The 25,580-nt window shown below is 40.4% G+C and overlaps 1 protein-coding gene across 1 annotated transcript in view; it reads left to right on the top strand.

Moving 5' to 3' along the window:
- The window catches only part of alk (ALK receptor tyrosine kinase), a 438,724-nt gene that overhangs the window by 332,455 nt on the left and 80,689 nt on the right, over window positions 1-25,580 (top strand). The window contains exon 5 of the mRNA XM_072689118.1: window positions 7,929-8,056. Within this exon, the coding sequence (XP_072545219.1) occupies window positions 7,929-8,056 (128 nt within the window). The remainder of the gene's footprint in view (window positions 1-7,928; window positions 8,057-25,580) is intronic.

Raw genomic sequence — 25,580 nt, 5'->3', positions numbered from 1 at the left:
AAGAAAGGCTTCTGTAGATAACAGTGGCCCTCAGTTAGTGAAATAGATTTCAGATTTATTGTTCTTGTTTTTTCTACAAAAACATTTTCATAGAGATAGCTGATAAGATGGCTGCAGGAGTTTTCCTCTTGTGAGCAGTTAGCATGTAAATCATGCTCAGGAACAACAATCAAGGCTAAGAGGAAGAGTTTAACTGTCGCGCAGGCTGGAGTAGTTGACTTCAGCTGCTGCCTAATCACCAGAACACACACACACACACACACACACACACACACACACAAGTTGAATTGACCTGATTTGAATGTGTACATTAATTCTGCATGAATAGAAACAGACCCAAGCAACACAATTATCACCTTAGGTACACCTAAGATTGTGTGATGGACAATGGCAGCACTGGACTGGTCAACTTCAGTTTTTAGTTTTAATACATCATAAAGTTTAATGTCACAGGCATCAAGAAGCAGCGTAACGCCCAAAACAGACCTAAATACAGGGCAAAGCTGAAGCACATTTACTAACAACTGTATGGTTTTCTTACTGGGTTCAAACGGCAGATCTCTATACCTCAGTCTTACATTTGTGGCATTTAGCCGATGCTCTTATCCAGAGTAAATTACAAGGTTACTTTTATTATAGAGGTGGGCAAATGCAATGTTAGGAGTCTTCCCCAAGGACTTGTATTGGTGTAGTGCACCCAGACTGGGAATCAAATCCTGGTCTCCCACATTATGTAAGAGCTTACTGGCAGCTAGTGGTTTTATCTGTTGCGCCACAGCTTACATATAGGCCTGTCATATCATAACTATCAGCACGCCTGGGCAGAAGAACAGTCTTATGTGGTGGTACATTGACCTTCTTTTTCAAAAAGTGGTTCTAAACAGAGGGGGATGGGTGTTGCTGGATTCCTGTAAAGCGGCTTTGTGGCAAGGTTTGTTGTAAAAGCAAAATACGAATAGGTTTGCTTGAAGAGTAGATCCACATTTAATTTTTGAGGGTCTTCCTGCCTTTCAGTACGCTTGAAAGCTGCACATTAGGGGAACCATAACAAGCATGCAGAGGCGGGACTTAGTGAGTAGCGGGCAGGGCCAAAAGCAGCCCACGAATCAAATGTTCAGCTTTGTACAATGCCACGGCGACCAGTGGGAGTGTTAACATTCAAAAGGTCCCCGCCCACAACTAGATATTATAGGGAAACATCTTTACTCAGTGTAGTAAAATCAAAATCAGTGGAGGCGAAGTTACAGATGTAGCAGAACTGAATTTGGGGGTCTGAACCACCAGACCAGCTGGGATTGGAACAGCAAAAGTGTCTTTTATTAGCACAACATGGCTTTTGTTGCACTAGTACACTTGTTTTGACTGAAAAAGTGTGTAGACTAAATATAGTCTAAAAATAAAACTATTTTTTGGGTTTTTTTACATTTCTGTAGCAATGGCACTGTTTCTGAATCACCCACACACTCCTGATTGGGCAGAGAGGTGGAGTTTTTGTAGCTTTTTTATCCAAATGTAAGCTCAGGACCTTCTGTCACAGTATACTGAAAAAGTAAACCCTATATTAAACCATGCACAAGTTAACTGCGTGATTTTCAGTCACTTAAAATGCAGTGTTCTTGTGGACGGGAGGCCAAACCACAGCGAAATAAATGGCATTTAAAAAAAATACCCAAAAACATGTGGATGAGGCTTCAGCCGGTTACCATCTTACTTACATTCCTGCTCATCTACACAGTTTTGTTCAGCCAGTTTGGGGTTTTGCTGATGTTACTCATCTCACCCAGCTCCTAAAGGGCTTGCTAATTGATAAAGTGTCGAATCAGGTGTGTGAGGGTGGGAAAAGCACAAAATGGAAATGTGCCAAGCAAGCATTCCACACAAGTGGGAATAAGAACCAATATAACAAGGGCTTGCTGATTGACCAGGATGCAACACAGTCATTTTGAGAGTAGACTTATCATTACTTGCACAGCTGCCCATGGAGGTACGGTTCAGTGCACTAATGCGTCTGTTATTACTAATTTGAAGGGAAAAACCAAATGGGGCACTCTAAAATCATTAATGAAGGCACGGCGTTGTAGGAAAGTGTCGGCAGTGCCATCCATGGTGGGAATGATAAGTCTGTGGCCAAAAATTTCGCAATCAGCAACGTGTCGACACACTTCTGAGCTGTGGTTAAATGTGATCAGACTTTAGAACAGGGGCTTACTTACTGCTAAAGGGCACATAATCAGGCTTGGAGAAGACTGCAATGTGTGACAAGGAGCTTATGCTGAATTTGGTGGAGATTTGACAGTAGACTAATTTAAAGCTCATAAAAATAGTCCTCATAAATATCTATATTACTTGTTTGTGTTTCAAAGTGTGTATAAATGCATGTTGAGAAATTGGGAGTTTATATAGCACAATGAATTTATTACATTTTTGATAGTGTCATTAATCTGCCTTGTATAGTTTGTCCTGAGCACGGATAAAAATGTGTAAAATGCTGCATATGTTGACTGATGAACTACTTTTAGTGAGGAAAATGTATTTAGCTTGGCATTTTTGAATAATTAGCTCTTGGTACATGAAACTGACAAAGCGTAAACCTCAAACAGTGCCTCCTTATTGAAAAAAAAAATGGCATAACCAAAACAGAGCTGTAAAACAGACCAGTTCCAAACCCCCACACTGTTATATTTATTATATTGTTATATTTATTTATTTTCAATTATTATTATTAATTTTGAGCTAAAAAAAAATTAAAACACCCAGCCCACTTGCAAAAGCACTTCAATATCTAAAGCTGCAACATAAAACTTGACATCCTTTTTTCAGGAGAATACAATGTTGTTGATACTTGTAATCAGTGTTCTTAGACAGTCTTCATTAAGATTGGAGATTGGGCCCCAGGAACACTGGAGAGCAACATATCACCTCCAGACTCTGCTAGTTATGAGACTACAGGTTGCTACATGAACCAGGCCTTGTGAGCACAGCTTTTCCTGTGCCAGTGTCCACAGAAGGGGAACTCACAAGCAACTGCAATGAAGTGAAAGCCAGGTATCCATGTTGGGCTAAAAGTGAGCCTTGATCAACCTCTTTTACCATCTCCTGAGCTTGCTTAGTACGCGCCACAGGACAGGGTATCCGGTATGAATCCTCTGGAATGATTACTAAAATAATTACAGTGTTCTTGTTACAGGGCTAAAAACTATGCAGACAAAGCAGAGGCTTCAAATTATTCAGGATATTACCATTAAAGATTATCAGCGTGATTAATTTTGAGGCAAAATAACAGCGTTGTAAAAAGGCTTGTAAAACAGCATCTAGGCAGTTTCGCCCCAACCATATCATATACACACACACAGCAATTAAAAGTACTGGAGACAAGCGTTCAATGGCTCAATTAAACTACAGCTGTCCAAATTCTAAAGCTGTGTATTAGCATCTCACCTCTACTGTAATAATGACTGCCTAGCTGCCAAGTCTGAATTAGCATCCTGTGCTCTGCTTATTGATGTTAAATCTTATATGTTCGGATGCACGTTTAACCACCATCTTTCTGATCACTCATCACTTTGATGTTTAAAGCACGTGAAAGAAGTGAAAGAGTGGTTGGGTGAAAGATGAGTGATCTATTAAATAGCGTTTTAGTCTCTCGCTGCTTTTCAGAGGCAGTAGATTGATGTTGCACATGTAAATGAACACCACAGTAAACAGAGGCGTATTTCAGAGTGACCGCACTGACCTTAAAAATTGAGCTTGAATCCAAACAAAGCACGGCCCATCCGTAGCACCCAGAAGAGATTAACCAAATTTGAGACAGTTGATGAAACACGAGCGACGAATTGGCCTCAGCCAGCACTGATCCGTGCGCAGGAATTGAAGGGTATTATTTTGTAATGGGCGAGCGTCCATGTGAGAGCACACATGCTGCAAGGCCAGCCCTGGCCGAGTCAGTTGGAATAATGATATGAGTTATAATGAGAATCATAATGAAAAACGGTATCGGCGGCAGTGCTTATTAGTCATGTTAATAATGCTCGCATGAGAGATTTTTATTTTCAGTTGGAGGAAGTCCCACAGGACACACTATTAATTAGATCAAAACGTTTAATTGAGGTGCTGCGGAGAACCGCAGATGCTTATCATGGTGTAAAGGGAAAGAGGATTGAGGAGGTTTTTCCTTCTTTATCTTTCTCTGCTTTTCATAATATTAGTCTAAGAATTCATTAGCTCAGAAAATGAACGAGGTAATTAGTCTGCATGTTACTTCAACAGGTGATGAACTCGTTCAGAGCTAGATTGAGATGTATATGTGTTCATTTTGGGTCACATTGAAATGGACTGAATTCCGTCCATTCGTTCATTTCACTGCAATGAGAAGTAATGGTTGAAAAAGGTCACTGGAAGTGACACCACTAGCTGTCCTGTGCAAAAGCAGGTATTTTAAACCTCCCAGGGCTCTTATTTATTGGCCGTGTATTTCTTTGCCGGAAAGGATTTGTGGCCTTTCAGAACTGCAGCTCCGTTTCCTTCTATTTTAAGACAATTTGCTTTGGGCTAGCTCTGTTTTATTTCCCGTGCGCTTATCCATTGCTGCACAAACACAAAGCCAGGTTAAATCAAGGTTTTCTTTTATTTACTCATAGTCCCTTTCAGTCTTAAGTACATTAAGACTAAGAGAATGACAAATGCTTACTGTAGGGGTTGGACTCTTTCTGCCCTCATGGACGTTGTTTCTCGTTGTTACTCATGTTGTATTTATTTGTTCACTGACGTTTTTACCGTTCCACTGTAACCGTAGGTTCCTTTCAGTGACAGTAGGTTTGAGAATGTCTTGTGAATGCTTATTGAATCCATACATATGAAGGATGCTAATTTTACTGGCAAAACGGAGGCTACATTTGACTTTATGAAATTGAATAAGATAAAGTTACCAGTTACAGGAGGAATCATCCAGCAGTATGTGAAAACTTTGACTTTGTATTTTAAAATAATGATTAATTTTATTGAAATGTAAACAATGAATGTTACATGTATTACAGTAGAAACACATTACCTCATCATTTTTAATTATTGTGCTGAAACTATCTCAGGAAAGCCTATTTTATTTCGATTTCATAAACTGCATTTCTCATGTGCATTCATGGGAAAATTCTAAGTAATATAATAATTACAATATACAATAAAAAAAAAAATTAAATAAAAACAAGGAAAATTGCACTTTATCACCAGCAGTGAAATATAAATCGATTATATTTATTTCTATATTATATTTATTTATTTATATATTTAAGCCTTATTTTGCATTTACATTTAGCTGATACTCTTTTTCAGAGTGACTTAAGTGACTAAACCATGTTACACAAATAGGAGAAGGTAGTGTTAGGAGTCTTGCCCACTTACAGTTGAGGGGTGCTTGCCCAGCTGAGGAATCAAACCCTGGGCTGCTATCGGGAAGGCGATGTTACAATGCACCCCTGTATTTTTACTTAAGTACAGGGTTTATGTACTTTGTCCAACACTGAAAAATAAGATGTTTTGACATAATAAAACTCAACTAAGAGATTCACAGTTGTACAGTAATGCAGTAATATAAATAATGTTAAAATATTAACATTTCTTAAAACAGCATTATGTAGAATTTATAGTATTTGCTCATGGGCTCCCCCTACAGATAGAGAGTGTAATTTAATGCTTTAAACTCTGCATCTGAAAGTAAAAGAAGCATGTGGACTGAAGGTTATGTAGTTATGTAGTTCTCACAAACGTTGTCCTGCCCGCTTCACCAGAGTTTCATAGTGCAGTAGAGTAGCAGTGATAGAGATGCTATTCTCCATATTACAATTCAGTTTAAGGCATTGGTAACTTAAAAAAAACTGCTGCATAACATTGCTTTAAACGACATCATGTTTACCTTCTCTTTCATTTATTTTTGTCCACTTATTTTTGTAGGAATTTAGGTACCCTAACAAACCAAGATTTTTGACCCCCTTTATCCCTTAAGTTACCTTAATGCTGAACAGGTACTGTGGTTGGTGTTCCTGTACTTTTAAGACTGACGTACAGTATGTACATGAGCTCATTCATAAAGCCGTCTAGATTAAAACACTCATTATAACGTCAGTGGTCATGAGTGGGGCTGAACTGCCGTAGGCTAGGAATGGTTACTGGTTACTTTATAGGATCACAAAAACACTTCAATTAAAAATAGGCTGTTTTTGCACCATGTTTTCAAATACTGAAGGTATACTGAAGTACTGAAGGTCTGGGGAACGATTTGATATGTTTTGACGCACTATTAAAAAAATAGGAAAATAATATATTTCATGATATAGACGCTGATATTAAACCTTAAATAGTCTCAGCAAGGCTACATGTGAAATTATCAAAAGAAGAAGAAGCTTAAGCTTCGTCGTTTCTCCTTTTTTCTTATAATTACGGTAGGTCTGTGTGTGTGGATGCGGGGGGTATGTGCATGTTCAGTCTCATGAAGGTAATTAGAGCTTGATAGCTGAGAACATTGTAATGCCTTACTTATGATAATGTATTAAGCATTATGGCTATTAATATGTATTACTCCAAATCCGATATATCAGCAGAATAGCATTTGTGCTGTAAAGCAGAGGTTAATTTGATGATATGAAAAATGAAATTAACGGTGCTTCCTTACATATGAGCTTGACTATAGCCTCGAGCAGGACCTTTAGTCACTGTCGCAGCACAAAGTTAGTTATTTTACACTTTTATTGAATCCCACCGCCCACCGCCCACCAACCCCCTCCCCACCCCTTCCTGGGAAGGAGTTATTAATTGTGTTTTTAAAAAGTACAGACAAATTTAAAACAATGAAACCCTTTCAGTGACTAAATACCCCTCCCTCAGGACTGCGCCGACCAATCATGAATCATTGCAACTCTGAGAGCAGGACAGTTTCAAGCAGTTTATTGATACTGCAATAAAGGCGGCTTTACAACATCAAACCAGAGCACAAGGTTAAACGTTTCGTGCTCTCGCTGGCACTGTTTTAGCAAAGCCCTGATTGGGCCTGTGTAAGTGATATATACAGAAATGGTGTTCAGCGAAATCTCCACTTTTTGCTGATTTATATGCAGCCCAATTTCAGTTCGAGTGCACCCACTGTGCACCAAAGCTCTCATTGTCTCTCACTGGATGCATGCTGAGTGCCAACATGTTGACTTAGTAGAACGGCAGCCTGAAAATGCATTTTTCCGTCATGCTTCTCACTTCTGATTCATGCTGAACGAATCGGACAACACGCAAATCCTTCACCGAGATTAGAGACTTGCTAACAGGTCTGCAAGAAATAATAACCAGGTGAACAAAGAGGGACAAACAGGGTGGTGAAGAAGGAGGAGTAAAGGGAGGTATTAACAGGGCGGGTGGGAGAGAGGGAGGAGGGATTGAGGGAGCCAGTGATGGAAGGAGGGAAGTAAGGTCATTGGTTAGTAGCCTGGAGGCAAAGCAAAATGTATTCAATTTGCTTAATAAAATTAGCTTGAACATTGACTACATTATGAGAGGTGATGTTTGGCTAAGCAGTCAGAAAGCAAATCACTGAGCAGCTCTACATCCTCTGCAATCTCTGGGCACAGAGCACATCCACCGAGAGCCTGAAGGCACGGCTAGGCTCTAACAGTGCTGGCGGAACGTCCACCTTCTACCTTAACAGCCCTCCTACAACAGGGCATGCGTGACCCCGCGGGACAGAGTGACCCTAAAATGGCCGAGGGGGAAGGCTTGGTTTCTGGAGGCCAGGCTTCACCCTCTGCCGGCTCTCCCGAGACAGCTGAGCTAACCAGGGCAGAAGAAGGTCTCGCAGGGCCTGTCCTGACCCCGTCCAGCGGGGGACAGGCTCTCTGCCGCCCCTGCTGCCTGATTCTGATGCTGATCTTGCTGCTTCTCTCTTTCCTCGGCAGCTGGGCGGTTGTGCACCTCAGCCTGGGCTCCCGGGGCAAGCCCTTCAGGATCTCGTCCAGTTACGACCAGCCTGGAGAGCAGGAGACTGCCACCTATGACCCCCTTTTCATCACCAACTGCACCATGGGTAAGAGAGCTGTTTTAGCAGTTTTTTGGCTTGCAGTGCTGCCTGGAATCAATATGCTGCTCTCAGATTTGTCTGAAAACTGTTGTAGCTTTAACACTAAGAAGTCAAGGGCTGTTACTGTGATTGTGTAATTGCATAGGTAATTGCATAGTAATTAACTATATGGATTGGACCTGCTGGATTTTAGAATTGACAGTCAGCACTTCTGCCTTTTATCCAAGTGTTCCAGTGCCAAGGAATTTGAAACTAAAGGAAGAAGCATGCACAAGTATTGAGGTTGAAAATTCAGTATCTGCACTTCCAAGATATCTTTCATTCTTTTGCCTTTGCTGCACATAATTGCTAAATTCTTAGGGGTTCATTTTAAGATTAAAAAATAGAAAATAACACAGACTTCCTGTTGAGTTTCAAGACCAACTACAAGTAGTAACTTTAATGTCTTTGTTTCCAGCGACGACAATTTAATTTGGGGACATTTTAAGTGTTTTAGTTGCTGTTAGACATTTTGCACATCTTGGTCATCAACCCCTCAGATGCTCTATTTTAGCCCACACTTCAGTTTGTCACTCTCATAACTACATTACTGTCACAATTTACATCATCATAGGCCCTACAATGGAACCCTGTGGGACTCCAAATGACTGCCAAATAATTCTCAGTAGTTTCTGCATTTTGATTAATAAATGCATATCAGAGCTTGACTTAAAGGGAAAGGGAAGTAAAGGATGTATTGCAATTGCAGGACAGGTGTAAAGGAACTCATTAGGTATGCATAAGAGGACCATGAATTATGGCATGATGCAGAGGTTTGAGGACTGGTTCCCTTCTCTAATGATCCATTCTTTTCTCTGTATGCCATCCAGCTTTGCAGTCCCATAAGTGGGACCATTACGGCAGAGTGAAGTGTTTACGGGGCTGGCTAAAGCAGATAAAAGTGCGATGTGGTCCGCTGTGAGATTTATTGAAGTGGCCACTCTGCCTTTGTCTTGTAAAAGCTCACTCTCTTTAACAGCAGCCTTTATGAGGAGCGCAGCCCTGTGGAGCCTTCAGTAGCCATTATCTAGTGTGAGCTGGCATCTCAAAGCCCATGATCTTCTGCCTGCTTTAAGAGGTTGTGGTGTTCTGCTGGCTTTCTTTGGGGTCAGAACTGGGACAGACAGCCACACAAATCAAGACTGCCAGCTTCATCGATAATGCATCTCAAGCATTCCGAAGGCAACAGGAAAAACTGACCAAACATTTAAGATGAAAATCGCATTCAATTTGTGTTTTAGACTCAATATGTGAGAACGGTTGAGAAATTCCCATGCACTGAAAGCAAACACAGTCAATGCGAGATTAATATCACATTATAGGGAACTTGTCATATGGCAGGGAGCTGGTGATTAAAAAGACTGTGGGTTTTGTGGCTTTGGAGCACATTTGTTGATTGATTTTGCATAATAATTAGCCATTTCTGAGTTAACTGAAGGCATGCATCTGTTGTTTTTGCAACAGTAGACTGAATTCCAGTTGTTACACTGTACAAATGGTGAAATGAGTAGACCCGTTTCATCTGGTAAAAAGATGATCCAGTAATATCTGGTTATAAAATTGTTTGCTTGCAGCTTTGTGGTAAATATATAATCTACACAATTAAAAATAAAGGAGCTTCTAATGGTTCCTTGAGGGGTACCACAGAAGAGCCAATTTTGGTCTATTAAAACTATTACGTTTGTAATTGAGTTGTTTGAAGGTGAAGAAGATTGAAAGGCTTAAAGGGCCTTATTTTGACGTAAAGGCTCTTCACACTCACACATCGCTTACAAAAAAATGGTCCTTTATGGATCTAAAGGTGGTTCTTTAGTGGAATCGCTCCAAGAATTTTTTGTAGCACCTTTGTACACAGTTTCTTTGAGCTATTAAGAGAGGAGATATTGCTAGAAATAAGATATTATGTCCTTAACTAGACAAACAAAACAATTGTTGTTGGTATTTAACACATTATTCTCCAGAGTAAACAGATTTTGAATCTTTGAATTTTTAATGTTATTGTGAAGTTGTTCAGATTCCAAATTTGTTTGTTTGATTGTGAACCGTCTTCTGGAAACCTAAATGAAATTTTACTGTGGCAAACCTTTTTGTAGCCAATGTAGGCAAATGCAGTCAGTAATATGATAGCAAAGTGTATACTATATTTAAAGTGAAACAGTTTGTACACTATTAAACTGTGCTGCATGTACACTGGTCGTAGATGGTGCACATTAGTGCATGCAGTGGTTACACTGTCATTTGCAGTTCCTTGAGTCAGTCAGGTTTGGATATATTTCATACACTTCAATACTTATCCTTTTCTGAATGCCTAGCTTGCTGAAGGATGTGACAGCAGGACTAACTGAGGGCTCCTGCAATGATCTGTATGGGTCCCAGTGTCCCTGTGCCATGCTGGGGACAGCTTGTTGTATAAAGTGGTGCCGTTCTACATAAAGTGAAACAAAACACTGTGAGTCCTCCAGCCTGCAGTCATCAAAAGTCCCAGAGTGTTTCTCTGAAGATCCTGGCTTTAAAACAATCACTTTCCACACAGCTCACTGATTCCCTTTGTCTCCAGCAGGTAATGCAGGTACGCACAGGCGGGATGCCTGAGATTGTATGTGAGGAGACTATTATATTAAAAAAAATATGAGGTATAATGTATCAGAGCCATGAAAGATGTTTGAGCGTACACACACTGATCAACCATAACAATAAAACCATTGACAGGTGAAGTGCAAATCATTGATTACCCTCATCTCATCCCCATCTCATATATATATATATATATATATATATATATATATATATATATATATATATATAGTAGGCAGCAAGTGAACAGTCAGTTCTTGAAGGTAATGTGTTAAAAGCAGGAAAGATGGGCTAGATGACTGGGTCAGAACATCTCCAAAACATCAGACAGGTCTTTTGGAATGTTCCTAGGATGCCATTGGTCATTACATACCAAAATGGCAATAATGAAGGCCAGCCGGTGAACCACTGACATGGTCATGGACACCCAAAGCTCATTGATGTGATTGATGCTAAAAGACCCACCCTGCAACACCTGCAAAAGGAACATTGTGGTGGCAGATAGTACAGGACACCTTTAGAGATCTTGTGGAGTCTTGTGTATGCCTCGAAAGGTCAGAGCTGTGTTGGCGACCCAATATTAGACAGGTGGTATTAATGTTATGGCTGATGCGCGGTTTAGCACTGTCATATCAAAATCTTATGTTTATTTATTGCCATTTATTAGAATAATAGGTGTGTACTAAGTCTCTTCATTAATAGTGGGTGTGTTTTGGTCGTAAAGTGCAATAAACCAATCAGAGTGTCACTTGCCATTCCCTTTAAGAGCCAGGTGCGGTCTGAAAGTGGGGGTGTGCCCAACACGCGCGCCTGTGTTGACAATTTACTGCCAAGATAGCAATGAATGTCTGACTGTTGACGTCTGCCTAGGTTGTTCACAGGTTGCCAAGATAGATAGCAATACAACAGAGATTTACCTAAACACCCCTCACTTCAAGACCACCACGCCCATGGGCACAGTTATATTCGCAAGCAAATATAAGAAAATAGACTGTTGGTGGGGTGTAAGATAGCAATGAGCATCGCAAGGCACCTTGCTCAGCTTATTAGATAGGGCCCAAGGTTTTTGTGTGACAGCGCTAAAAATACCTTTTGAGCATTAAATGATGAATAGATTCAGGGTCTTGGTGGTAAAGCTGTGCCCCAGAATGACTTGGAGTAAAGCCTAGGAGTGCTTTTCCAAAAGCCACAATTTCTAAGATACAAGGTTTTGTTTTGACACCAACAAACAGTCATGAATGTGTCATAAATGATCTGTTCAAGAGAAACACACTTAGCTTGCCTCACTTCAGACGTCTGAATTAAACATAACTGCCTCTTCCCACTTCCCCATTTGTTGTCTGACAATTGTGGCTCAGAACTGGTGTCGAATGCCCCCCCCTCCCTCATGTAAACACACACAACTTGCATATTTTCTGTTTTTCCTTTCCTTCGTTCTGGCTCCCTTGTGCTTCCTGATTCAATAACTTTGGGGGAAACTGCGCATGTCGGGCCGTGGGGGGAAACAACACGCTGCTTGTCATGCAAATTCAGATGCAGACAGATCTCTAATTGTTCCAGGCTTCTGGAGCTCAACCGGTTCCCTGTGTTCGCCCAATCAAACCCCACAGGTTCACTCACTCCTCAGACGAGTGTACTTCCCTGAGCACGGCGTGTACCTTTGTTCACGCTGCATGTTCTGCTCCCTGTCCTTTAGACGCACCCGCTTGCCATAACAGATATTAGCAGATTGACATGCTTTACAGCCTGCCTTGTATTCCTCAAGCACCTGCCAGCACAGCTCAAATTACTTGCCACCCAGCAAGGTGTGCATTTGATGGACTGAGTTTCTAAGCTCTTGGAACGGGGATTGGTGTGTGTTTGTGTGTGTGTGTGTGTGTGTTTTCATACATTTGAGATAAAACTTTTTTAGGGTTTAGGGTTGGATGTGCACTCTTAATGGATCTGGGATGTTGGAGTGTGAAGAAGCTCTTAAAGGTTCAAAGAACCTTCACTTGATGAAAACGCTCTTGTTCTTCATTACAAAAATGGTTCTTGAGAGAACCAAACATGGTTCTTCTATAGCATTGTTTAAGAACCTTTCAAAGCACCTTCCTTTTTAAGAGTGTAGGGATAGGATTGGAAAATTTGCATTAGACATTCATTTACATTTAAGGCATTCAGCAGACGCTCTTCTCCAGAGCGACTTACAAAAGTGCTTTGCTATTTACCCAAGAAAACCTCAGCTAGTTTAAATAGACTAATCACTCAAAGATCCTTTAAGTTTAGACTCTTCTAAACACAAATCAGTAAGAAGACCACTCTGCTATTCGCCCAAGTACTCTCGGAAGATGAGGGTCTTCAATCTGCGTTTGAAGACAGCGAGCGACACTGCCGTTCGGATACCCAGGAAAAGCATGTTTCCACCACTTTGGTGCAGGACAGAAAAAAGCCTGGACGCTTGTCTTCCATGGATTTTGAGGGATGGCGGGTCGAGCCGAGCCGTACTTGAAGTTCGAAGGGCTCTAGGTGCGGATCGGCTTTTGACCATTGCCATCAAGATTATATGCACATACATTAAATGCACAAAAGTACTGGGACTCCTGCTTATTCATTGTTTCTTCTGAAATCAAGAGATAAAAAAATGAGTTTATCCTAATTTTATTGGAGTTACTGTCCTTTACTGTCCAGAGAAGACTCACTACTAGATTTTGGAGCATTGCTGGAAGGGTTTGATTGCATTCAGTGGTCAGAATGTTAGATGATCACCACTCTTCCTAATTCCCAATTTTCCCAACTTCCACCATCCATCATTCCAGAGAACACAGTTCCAGTGCTTCACAGCCTAAGACTGGGAGGCACTTTACCCCTCTAGCCCACGCCTGGCTTGGCAGAGAGTCCTACTCTATTAGCAGCACTTCTTTACAGGGACTAGACAAGCTGTGAAGCTGTGTGTACGTGTGCACATTAACACATTTGTATCAGCAATGAGTGCAGCTAAAAAAAAAGTAGCTGAGAATTAATAAATGAATGAATAAATAAAAATATGAAAAATCTGATAAATTAAATATTGAGGCTAACCCCCAATACTCCACACCACACTTCTGTAGTAGTTCAAGTTCAAGTAATTAAAATAGAGCAGATGGACCCCTGTTGTTGCATATGCAGGTAAAATACCACACCTGGACTGCATGTGCTCAGATTGAGCTCTGACCTGCACACCAAGCTCCTCTTCGGCTGATTTTAGTTTTGCCTCCTCATACAGCACTACATTTCACAGTTAGGTGAATGCCCATTATCTCCCCATTCAACTAATCTGTTCACTGTCAAGTTTAGTATGTGTGTTAAAGCACAGAAATAACTAAAGCGTGATGAACCTTGGCCCACCCCTTTCTTCAGCACCCAGAAACTTTAGAGACTTTTAAAGTTTAGCATTATCTGCCCATTGTTGCTTACATTTAGTCAAAAATACATGATTAATTGACCAATAGAAATGTTTTATAACAATAACAAACAAAAACAAATATGATGAGTTGTGTAAATGAACACGATTACACCAACAAAGCCAGAGTCATTGTCTGACTTCTTACTGGAATTTTCCGTTCCACCTTAAATGGAACTGCAGTGTGAAATTTTGGGTTTTATTTCTTTAAAATGACATTTTAAAATGTTTTAGATCAGTCAGATTAAGTCATAAAATGAATTGGAGAGTTATGATGTTTCACTTTATTAAAACATGCAAACAAATGTCTGTAAAAACAAAAAGTACCACTGGTTTCATGATGTGATCTTGTCTGCACAGTTAGCTATAGAATGTTAGGCTTTTTCAATCTTTTAAAAGCTTTTTACATTGACTTCCATTGAAAGATAAGGAGTGGGCTGGAGTTCAGGGTGGCTTTGTGATGAAGCATATGTATATTTATATATACATGTATATAATATATTGCCAATAAGCACATGGCACGTCCCAAAAACACTGCAAAACTGTGCAGCATGGAACTGTAGCTCTGTTTTAAGGTGGAATTTTAGCTTTGTGCTGTGAGATAAGCACACTGTCAAGTTTTTGTGTTGTTTATTTATTTTAAATTATATTTTTAAACATTTTAGATCAGTCAGATCCAGTGGTTTCATTAGCTGGAGAGCCATGAAGTGTCATCACTTTGTTTAAACATGCATAAAAATACCACTGGCTTCTTGATCTGATCTTGTCTATTACAGTTAGATTGCATTCTAGATATACTTTTTTGTCTTTTACAACTCCGGCACCGTTACTGATGCTCGTGTTGCCATTTTGATGACACTGCTACAGATCGCAATTTGGCAAATGCTTATCCTGGACAGGTCTGACTGTCTAATTAAATCATTATCCCTTTATCTATAGGATATACAGAGCATATGTATATGGAACCAAAAATGTCTCTTCCATGGTACCATAGTACCATATATAAATATGTAGTATATACATATACACAGTACATATATACAACAGACCCATTATGTATGCTTAAGCTACTTGAGCTCAAGTGAACTCTTCATCACAATCATGAAAACTTTTATTTGTATTATATTCATTTCATCTTAGCTCAGAAAAACAGTGCTTAGCGTCATAGTCTCTGGAGGTCACTTTTTCCTGAGGTCCTGAATATTCTGCTTTTATGAGCGGAGGCGCGGATCGCCTTGTCATAAAATGTTAACTTACTCGCCATTTATTTCTGTCTGACTCATCTGCTTTAAGAGCCCTCTGGCAAACCTGATTTTGATCACAATGACACCATAAAAAACATATCTGGCAGCCTGCTTTAAGTTGGGCCTGAGTTTGATGAGGCTCATTTATATTCACAAGGTCTCTTCTCTTTTTGAAGTGCGCGAGTGAACGCGGCTAGCAGACACAGATCCCTTACGGTGCAAGGGAAGGAAAGGCATGCAGCCGCTAATCGCTGCTCCCTATTAGTCAAACGAATTCAGCAAGAGTGTCTCTGAGAAGCGTTTTCTCTCCACACGGATCTAAGGTGCCTTTCTAATTACCCCTTCTGTCATGAGGCTAAAGGGTGAATCAGTCCTGTGGAAAAGAGCAGCTTCCAGTGTGCAGCATTGATCACTTCAGATAGATTGGCTCGCGAATGGAAAGTCTGAAAGGGCACCTGCAGCTTGAGCATTCTAATCTGACGTTACATCCTTTTTTGTTTAAGCCTCAAAATTGTGAGGAGACCAAAAAGAAACACTTGATACATTGAAACTTTAGACCCATAGAGAGTCAGTTATACTGCAGCATTAGTGCTTCATACTGGTATCGAGTGCCATTCTGGTGGGAATAGCAGTTGTAGGCACAGTGTTCACAGTCTCACACCTTATACACACCAGCCATTAGCAGAGTTGACATTGCTCATATTCAAACCTCCAGGTCTTCGGGATGTTTGCCTGGAGCCTGGTACTCTTGCTGCAGTACTGCTACATTTCCCCAGCAATACTTACATCAGAATTCAATAATGTCTTGCAATCTGACAAGTCCTGAGCACATGTCAGACTTTTACAAGTCTGTCTGTAATCATGTGCAATTTTCTTCAATATGAAGAGGCTGGAATAGTATTTTCTGGAGCGATGCAAGAGAAGAACCACTTTTGGTTACCTAAAGAACCTTTCAATAGATGTCTCTGTGAAGAGTTTCATGGTAAACAAGTGAAAAGAAACTTGAAGCCCTGTCTAATCATTTTCTTGATTCTCTACTATTATCTATCATCTGTAGTTTTTGTGATGACTTTACTGTGAACTTGCAGAACATGATGGCAGAACATAATTGGTTGTGATTCTGTGATTTTTCAACCTATTTTAGTAGTTTGTAGTTTTTCTCTGTTGGATTCAAATTGAATGGGACTAAATTTGCCCGTCTGGTGTCAGAGAACCAATCAGAACCAATCAGGTATCAGAGTTAACAATAGAACCAATCAGAGTTGGCAATATGTTTACGTCACCTACCTCGATTCCACCAGATAATTCCACTATTTCATCCAAGCACTCAGCAAGTTTGGGGGTCATACCAGCCACAAGCTTGCTCGTTTAAGCTCTGTGGAAATCTCAGCGTGGAAATGTTCAATATTGTCTGCCATGAAATCCTCAGTAAAACAGTATAACCTCAGTATAACAAACGTGGTGATTTTGACTTCACCAACAAGACTGGAGTTATTGTCTTACTTCTTACCTAAATGGTGCAGAGCTTACAGGAGGCAGGATGGAACTGCAGCACTGTTTTAAGGTGGAACTTTAGCTTCATGCTGTGAGATAAAAAATTTGTGTTGTTTATTTCTTTAAAATTATATTTTGAACAATTTTGATCAGTCAGATCCAGTGATTTCATGAATTAGAGAGTCATAATGTGTCACCACTTTATTAAAACATGCATGAAATGGGTGGAATAACAAATCCAAAATACCACTGGCTTCTTGATCTGATCTTGTCTATTACAGTTAGCATTTTAGATATACTGTTTTTGTCTCTCCGGCACTGCTACTGATGCAGGGGGTTGCCCATGTTGCCTATTTGATGCTACTGCTAATCCTTCTTCATTCTGACATTCTGACATGCCATCGCAGTTCTGAGCAGGCTACACATCATGATTTGGTAAATGCTTATTCTGAGACAGGTCTGACGATTAAATCATAAAAAAAAAATCCTTCATCTATATGTTCAAGCCAAGAACCATTGAGGGACTTATATAACATATATAACAACATAGCTATGCCTAAAGTGATTATCCAACAAATTATTATTAGCTAACAATTTCCATACTGAATTAAACAGTCAATCAGCTAAAAGGCTGTTTTTCCATTATTCCAACTCATAGATGAAGCGGAAAACACTGATTATCTTGAACTGAACAGTCGGTTCTGAAAATTGCTGTGTTAGATGTGGGTAGAAGAGGTAGACGTGAAGACCTGAGTGACTTTGACAAAGGCCAAATTGATATAGTCAGGCGACTGAGTTGGAGAATCCCTAAAGTGGCAAGGTTTGTGGGGTGCTCCCCTACAGCAGAAATGCAAACTACCGACAGTGATCTGAGGCAGGACAAACCACAAACCAGTGACTTTGGTCACTGGTTCAAACTGGGCTGAACTGACAGAAGGGACAGATTTTTTTAATGATGTTTAGAGGAGAAATGCATTGCACCCTGATGTGTATGGGGCTGAATAGCCACAGTCCGGCCAGAGTGCCCATGCCAACCAGGCATTCAAGTGCACATCTTTTCGACATCTGCAACATACCAAAGCATCTTTGTGGACCAGGTAGACTGCATATCTTAATGGCAGTGGTGTTCCCGAGTGGCCTCTTTTGGAAGGATAATGTGTCCTGCCACACTGAGAATTGCTTGAGGAACATGGCAAAGAGTTCAAGGTGTTGCTCTGGTCTCCAAGCAGCAAACATCTGTGGGATGTGCTAGAACAAGATAAGTTACAGTATTTAAAGGGTCTGTTGGTAATGTTTTGGTACCAGATACCACAGGACATCTTCTAATGGAGCTGTTCTGATGGCATCCAAGCTAAGTCATAATATCACAGCTCCTCTTCTGTTTATGGACACAAGCATGAAATGGATTAAACATTTAATATCCACAGACTTTCTCAATGTAATGTTTCAGTGAGCCACTGTATAAGTAAGAAATATATATATCATATATATCAAATTTTGCTGTGCTTTTGCTATAGCTGGAGATACTTGCAAATTCTGTGGTCTAAATACCTGTGGTCATGCAAACATTCTTCTGGCATTGCTGCATACACATCCCTCTTCATCAGTCAATCACATGGCAGAGTATGTACGTTTATTCCTGGTGGCAACTTTCTCCATCTGGGATTTGAACCTCCAACCTCATGTTCCCTCATCGATTTCCCTACTTACTAAACCATGCAGTTTCCAGAGCCTAATATGGTGTTAGACTGCTGCTTTCCAGCTACAGATAGGGTACGTGAGCATGGCAAGCTTTTCCCCAACCATCAATCATCCTCCCACAGGAGACGGGAGAGAAATGAGCTGTGTTGAGAATGGACAAGTGGAGCACAGGGGTCTAGAGAAAGTCCAGCAGGGACACTACTTAGTCGGTCTTGAGCAAAACTTGTGCACGGAAGGATACTCACTCAAGGGCGTAGAACAGGATTGCGGAGGAATGTTGAATAGGAAGTAGCTGCTTGAGAATCTAAATATATACTGGAATATATGACATTGTCACTGTTGTGTAAAAATAGGTAAGACACTTCTTAACTTTTAGTAAACATCAGTGTAAAAAGATTCATTTTCAATACATTTTAAAGTCATTTTGAATCATTTCTATTGGTTCATTCTTCATAACAATTTGACACAAGATACTGAATCATTTATAGTACTTTTTGACTCATTTAAAGTAGTTAGTGGATACTAAGTCCCAAAACTCAAAAATAAGCCCAGGGTTCATTCGGTTAATATAGAGCAATACCCTTTACAGCAGTACTACTCAGTGGATGTCCTGCCAAAACACACACGGTAGGTGCATTGGTCATGCTCAATTGCCCTTAGGTGTGAGTGAAAGTAAAGTGGGGAGTGCCATGGACTGGAGCCCTGTCCAGAGGGTTTTTCTACCTTGTGCCCAGTGATTCTGGATGGGCTCCAGATCCACTGCGACCTTGACCAGGAAGAAGCAGATAAGAAGATGAATGAATAAATAAGCAAAAAAAGCAACATATGAATGCTTTGCTTTTAATATCTATTTTGTACTGGTGTAAAAATGAAAAAGTGAGTGGGCTTTGAAGCTTCATTAGGACAAACACACTTTTCTAATTAAAGATTTAGATTCTGAAACTTCAGACAATTTATATGTGATTATATGTGATAATAATATGTATAATTTAAATGTGGTATACACACACACATAAATGTAAATATAAAAATATATCTAATGTATTACAATACAAACACATTGCTCTTAAGTTGTAGAAGTTAATTCAAAAGGCTGTGTTTTTATGTGTTGATTATGACCTGAAATCCAATTAGTATTTGACACGTTTGCAGTCCGACTAAAGGAAAACCTGTAAACACTTAACACACTTAACACACTTGTTGCGTTTGAAAGGTGGCAGTTAGGGAAACGTTAGCTCGGGGCCTGTGAGTGAATCTGTGATGGATTTAATTGCTAGCAAACTGTTTGTGATATAGTTTTATTTGCCTGCTTTTAAAATGTCACCCTTGTAAATGCTGAGCCCACTGGCCTCTTGTGCTTTAATAAATCAGCAGGAGTAGATCTTAAAGGACGGAGCTTGGCTTTGGTCTTGTGTGCTCTGTGATGTGAAGGAAAGGCCTGGAGATAACTCGAAACATGGCATTGAACAGACTGAGCCGTTTAATCCAGTGCTCCTTTTTTTACAGCATTTGCAGAGCGTACATTTGTAATATCTACAGACAGTAACACCCCTTGGTCATTGTTTAATTAGGCATCCATTTCAAGGCTCTACTTTGCATCACTTTCGTAATCTGTTTGTTTTTTTTTTTTTTGTACTTTCTGCTATCACATCAACATAATGTGGTTGTTCCTAGAGGTGAGAAAACCTCCTTAAAACAATTACCTTACTGTAAGTCAGTTTTCAATAAAAAAAAACAATCTTAATTAGCACAAACATCTCAAATTCTTTCTCGTTCTTTCTTCTTTCTCTCTTCCCTACTCACTCTTATTGCCCCCCTCAGGTGCTCCCACAAACCGTCGTTTTATTTTGTGGAGAACAAACGACATGTGCAAGCCGGCATTAATCCGGCTTTTTTCCTCCCGCTTCAGGTTCTACACAATGATATTGAGGAAGTCTACAATGGCTCACAGCGCGGCACGCTGAATCATTATCGAATTTAGATGAATATGAAATAGTATATTTGCAGAAAAAGGCTTTCATTGTGTTCCCTGTAGCGGCATATCCCTCTGCAGAACCATCAAAACAAGCTAGACCTGGTACAAATAACAGGCCACTAGGCATGAGGGTTCAGGTCTTCTTTGATATCTTTTGAGTGACAGTTCTTTTCTGCCGGTGAAGTCTCTCAATTCCTGATATATATTTTTTTTCTTTAATCTTTGAGGTCTGGGTCTCAATCACGTCTGAAAGGGAACAGTTCTAGCTTTAATGTGACCGTCTGCTGCTCCCAAGTGAAAGTGAAACATCAAGGGCTAGGCCACCGTGGAATCAAAGTATTTCACTGCCTCTGCAGAACCAAAGAGTAGACATATACCCTCCCTTAGCTCTGAAATATCCTTTGATTTAAAGACACACTCTGCGTTCCGGTGATGCCTGTGGTCTTGCCGTGCTCTTCTTACAGGGCATGTGTTTTGCTTCCATGTTAAAAAATTCCTTTACGGAAGGTATGAGCTTTGACATAGAAGGTAAAAGCTGCAATCACTCAAAGGAACTGGGAAGGGTGTAATTCTCCTGACAGTGAATTACTGTAAAGATTATAGTTATCTTTCTGTGTTGGCTGTTGCGGCTGCAAGCATTTCTGCTATGTTATAAAGTCAAATTTTTTGGTAACAGTTGTTTTGCACAGAATTTTAATTTGAGTGTATTTATTTAATATTCTTCATTAACAATATTCTCTTGAAAATCATTACAGTAAGAAATCTTTTTAAGCCAATTATATTGGTTCACTTATAATAAGCTCTCCGGATGAAGAAATTTGTATGGTGGTAGTAACTTCAGGCTCCTGCAGATGGCGTTGCACGAGGATGATAAGGCTATACATATCTGCGGGGTATGCATATATTGCAGTGGTATACACATGCCAGCAGTGGCAAAACTCAGCAAACTCAGCTACCTCCTTCACACTATAGCCTTTGGCACGCCCAAATGCTATCACTGCTTTTGACCAGTCATTAACATCGCCTTTGCGATCCAACGAGACACTTACCGCACTGTACCACCTCTTCTCAATCCAGGAATCTGAATTATTGGGCTTAAAATGTTCAAAAAAGCACAATATATAGAAACATAACATTGAATAAAAGTGGTATCCAGAATACAGACAAATTATGAGTTTTTATCATATACTGCACAGAATTCTATCAAATGCCCCATATCAACCCCCTCCCCTTCACCTATAGACCTGCACAAAGATGGTTCCGGACCCCTTCTCCTCTGTTGAAACCTCTATTGAATGAGCCCCCTTTACCTTAATGCTACAGGCCTGCACACAGACATTTATAGACTCCTGAAAATTCAGTTGAATGGGTCTCAAACAAGACGTCCATCAGTCAAATCAGAGCATTTCACTAATCAGATCTTTACTTAATCAGCCACACAGTGAACAGAAGGGAGAATCCATTATGGACTAGGCCTTTGTCCTGGCATAGAGATGCATAGATGTCTTGGACTTGAAGAAAGCCAAGGCAGTCAATGCAGATGATATTCCTTCTGTAAATATGTTTTATGAGATTTATGAGAATTTTTTAACTCAAAAATCAATGTTCTCTCAAAAGCTCACTGTTTGCTAAATGAATAGTCTCTCAAAATAAAGTCATGTTAGGGTTAATACGTGTGTGTCCATGAAGCCCTTCCCTTTGCTCGAACCCCTCTCAGAGCCACAGTGGAATAGTCTGACAAAGAGCGATGGTGGCATGGCTCTTTGCTGGCCAATCAACCATAGCTGGGTACAGTTAATTGAATTCCTAAATGGATGCTCCCTGCTCTGTCAATTGTCCTGAGGGAGTGTGGAGTCTAACCCACAAGCATTCATCTTCGGCCCTTTTCCACTGTAAGTCTCTCATCTCTGACTGCTTCTCCAATGCTCCAATATTTGCACAAATTGTGAGAGCACATGTGTGCCTGTGTGAAAGGACAGAAGAGCTTCATTCACTGAGGTTAAGGAGTCCTTGATTAACTTGAAGAAGAACGTGGACTTTGTTCTGCTAAAACAAGATAATCATTCATTTTAAGTAGGTTCCTGTAAAATGACAAAGAGGAAACCTAATGTTTTAAAAGGAGAGGAAATTAGATTGTTGACCAGGAACTATGACTGGAAAGGTCAGCGGAAAGGGAGGAAAGGATGAGCGCTCAGATAAGAAAGCGAAGGACAGCATAGGAAAATGCTATGAATACAAAATCGGTGGTGAAAGAGAAATACGCATGAGGATGAGAACTTATCTATTCAATCTGGTCGATACGTGCCTGGTCTGCCTCATCACTGCCTCTGCAGGGCTCTTATATCTCACTTACAATCAAATCTTTAGTTGAAATGTTTGAGATGAGTACGACGGCTCCAGACTGATTTAACAAGGTTTGTTAAAAAATCTACATTTTACAGACTTGCAGTGTCCTCCTTTACTTTAATGGCCGGACTCCATTCTGCTAATTTATGAATGTTCAGGAATGAAGAATCAGTTACTAGAATTCAGTACAAAGAGCACACTTCACGAAGGAGCAGGAGAAGGAGAAGTAGAAAAAGAAGGAGGAAAATGTAAGGAAGTGGCACAAAAGTCATTGTGAAGAAGCCGGTTTATTGTAAAGAGTGGCTTGAGCGTGGGATTAATTCTTTTGGGGGCCTATTTTGTGAGGGAGTATTTAAATCCATAAAGAAATTTTCAAAAGGTATAATCAAAAGACCAGGGGACATAAATTAAATTATTTATATTTATATATATATATATATATATATATATATATCGTCATGTTGAATACTCAAGGCCATATATGATCCAGAAATAAATGTTCCTGAAATGAACCGGCAGGATGTTAATTAGTTGCCCTCACTGCTGAATGGGGTCAGTTCATTCAATTGCGTTCAGCTATAGAGCAGTAAGCTGCAGAAATGCTGCAATTTCTCTGCGGATCAATCAAATTCAGTCTATCTATTATAACCAGGTTAGATAAGTTGACTTTGACGGAACAGCAACATGACGTTGGTGCAGCAAGGCTGGCTTTTGTACAGTACACTTTCTTATATAAAGTATACATTTTGGGAAAACATTAAACAGCTGAAACCAAATCACATCAAAATGCCAACTCAAATAAGTGATCACTGTAATTATAATGGCAGCTGTAGAAAGTTCGCAGCCTTGCAGAACATAACACCTGTGGGTGTTGATATGATGCAGTGTAAAAAACCACTGGCACATGGACAAACGCGGAATACGTCTAAGAAGTCTTTCCGGACGAATACAGAAATGCTGTAAAACTGCTGATCGGCTAAAGACGACACTCAAAAGCTGACCGCATTCGGCAGTGTGTGTGAATTCACAAGCATTGCAGAGTATCATCTACAAGAGTGATGAACGCACTGAGGAAAGTATTATAAACTGTACCTATAGATTAGATGCATCAGTTTTTTCTCTTCCTTGACGTTACATTGTCAGAGAAGCCATCAACTTCTCATTCTGCCAGACATTATTCTCACTTATTGGGAGGGAATTTTACTTTATTTTTCTGTTTGAATGAAAGTTACTGAAATACGTTGAGGGTTGGCAGCTCTGTGTGCAGAGGGCATTAAAAGTTAATATATCACCACAAAATAACTGGAGGAAATGAAGCAGAATGACGCAGGATTCTTCTGATCGGGGTGTGTTTTTAAACGTTTTTGATATAACTCTTTTAATTCTGATATAGATCACCTAAAGACTCTTTCAGAGGAAAGCTTTTCATGTAGAAGCTCTGGGAACATGTGTTTTCTAATGCTTTAACAAGATCCGCGCCCGTCTGAATAATCACCCGCAGGCCACTGTGTTTCATGTCTCCTTTGAAATGTTGCGATGCTCGGCTGTGATTTGCTGTTTGCTCTCGTTTGGCCTTCAGACCTGTTGGAGGTTTGTGTTTAATTCAGGCTGACCGTTTATCCCCCCCTACTGGTAGGTGGAAAGTAGAGGTAGCAGCAGCAGAGAGGGAGGCCGGGCTTCCTGCAGCAGGCCTAGCGGGCTTGGCGGGACGTTCTTTATGACCGTTTGGCCATTTGTGTGTGGAGATGAAGGCAGCTGTGCCCTTCGCTTGCTCACGTTTCTGTCTACATGCATCATTGTGTGGAGAGCAGGGAAGGTGAGCCTCCACAACTCGGCCCGTCACTTTTCATTTCCTCAGTCTGTAATGATGTCTGGGACTGACACTGAAAATAAATGAGAATATTTATGCCGGCCCCCTATCCATATATCCTGTACCGCTGTGCTGCTGGATTGAAGCGGCAGGTTGTGAGTGGAGCGCTCTGGTACACGGCCGGACTCTCCGGGCTTAGTCGCTCTTGAAGAAATGTTGGATTTTTTTTTGTTTTTGTTTTTTTTTTACATTTTTTTTTTTGGCACAGGCAATGAAATGACTGCATGGAAAGGGGAAGAATCTGCAGTTCGGCTGCATATTCCACCCACTGATGAGCTTTTCACAGTCACAGCTGATTGTTTTTTCGTCTTCTATGCACTCTCAGTTGGAAAAGGGGGGCATTTGTTTTGCCAGGTTTCTTACTCACTGTTATGACTGGCAGTCAAATGTGTGCCAGAATTATTATTAAATTATTTCAGTGACAGCCGCAACTGTGCCATTGTCCCCCAGTGTACGCTCTCTCTCAGACACACACACACACACACACACACACACACACACACACACACACACACACACACACACACACATAAACACACACACACACACTCCTTCTACCCCCAACGTTTTGCAGACTTTCATAAACCTTCAGTATCAATCACATATTTTTCTTCATCACAGTTGGAGCATAAGCTTTGTTGCCCATTTTAACGCGTCAGCCTTTTTCCCCTTTTCTTTCTTTCCCACCCAGCGTGCCATACTGAACTGTGAAGCGTTGACATTAATTACCATGGTGATTACATGAGGCGATAGGTCTTGCTCACTTGCATGCGAATCTGGTCTGAAGGACGAATACTGGCAAGAGAGAGAGAGACAGAGGTTTTGTCCGTTGTCTAATGAACTGTTAGAAGAACGAATGGTACTAT

The sequence above is a fragment of the Salminus brasiliensis genome, chromosome 10 (genome assembly GCF_030463535.1).
Source record: "Salminus brasiliensis chromosome 10, fSalBra1.hap2, whole genome shotgun sequence".
Lineage (NCBI taxonomy): Eukaryota > Metazoa > Chordata > Actinopteri > Characiformes > Bryconidae > Salminus > Salminus brasiliensis.
Note: the sequence above shows the minus strand (reverse complement) of the source record. Positions and strands in the feature narration are given on the sequence as shown.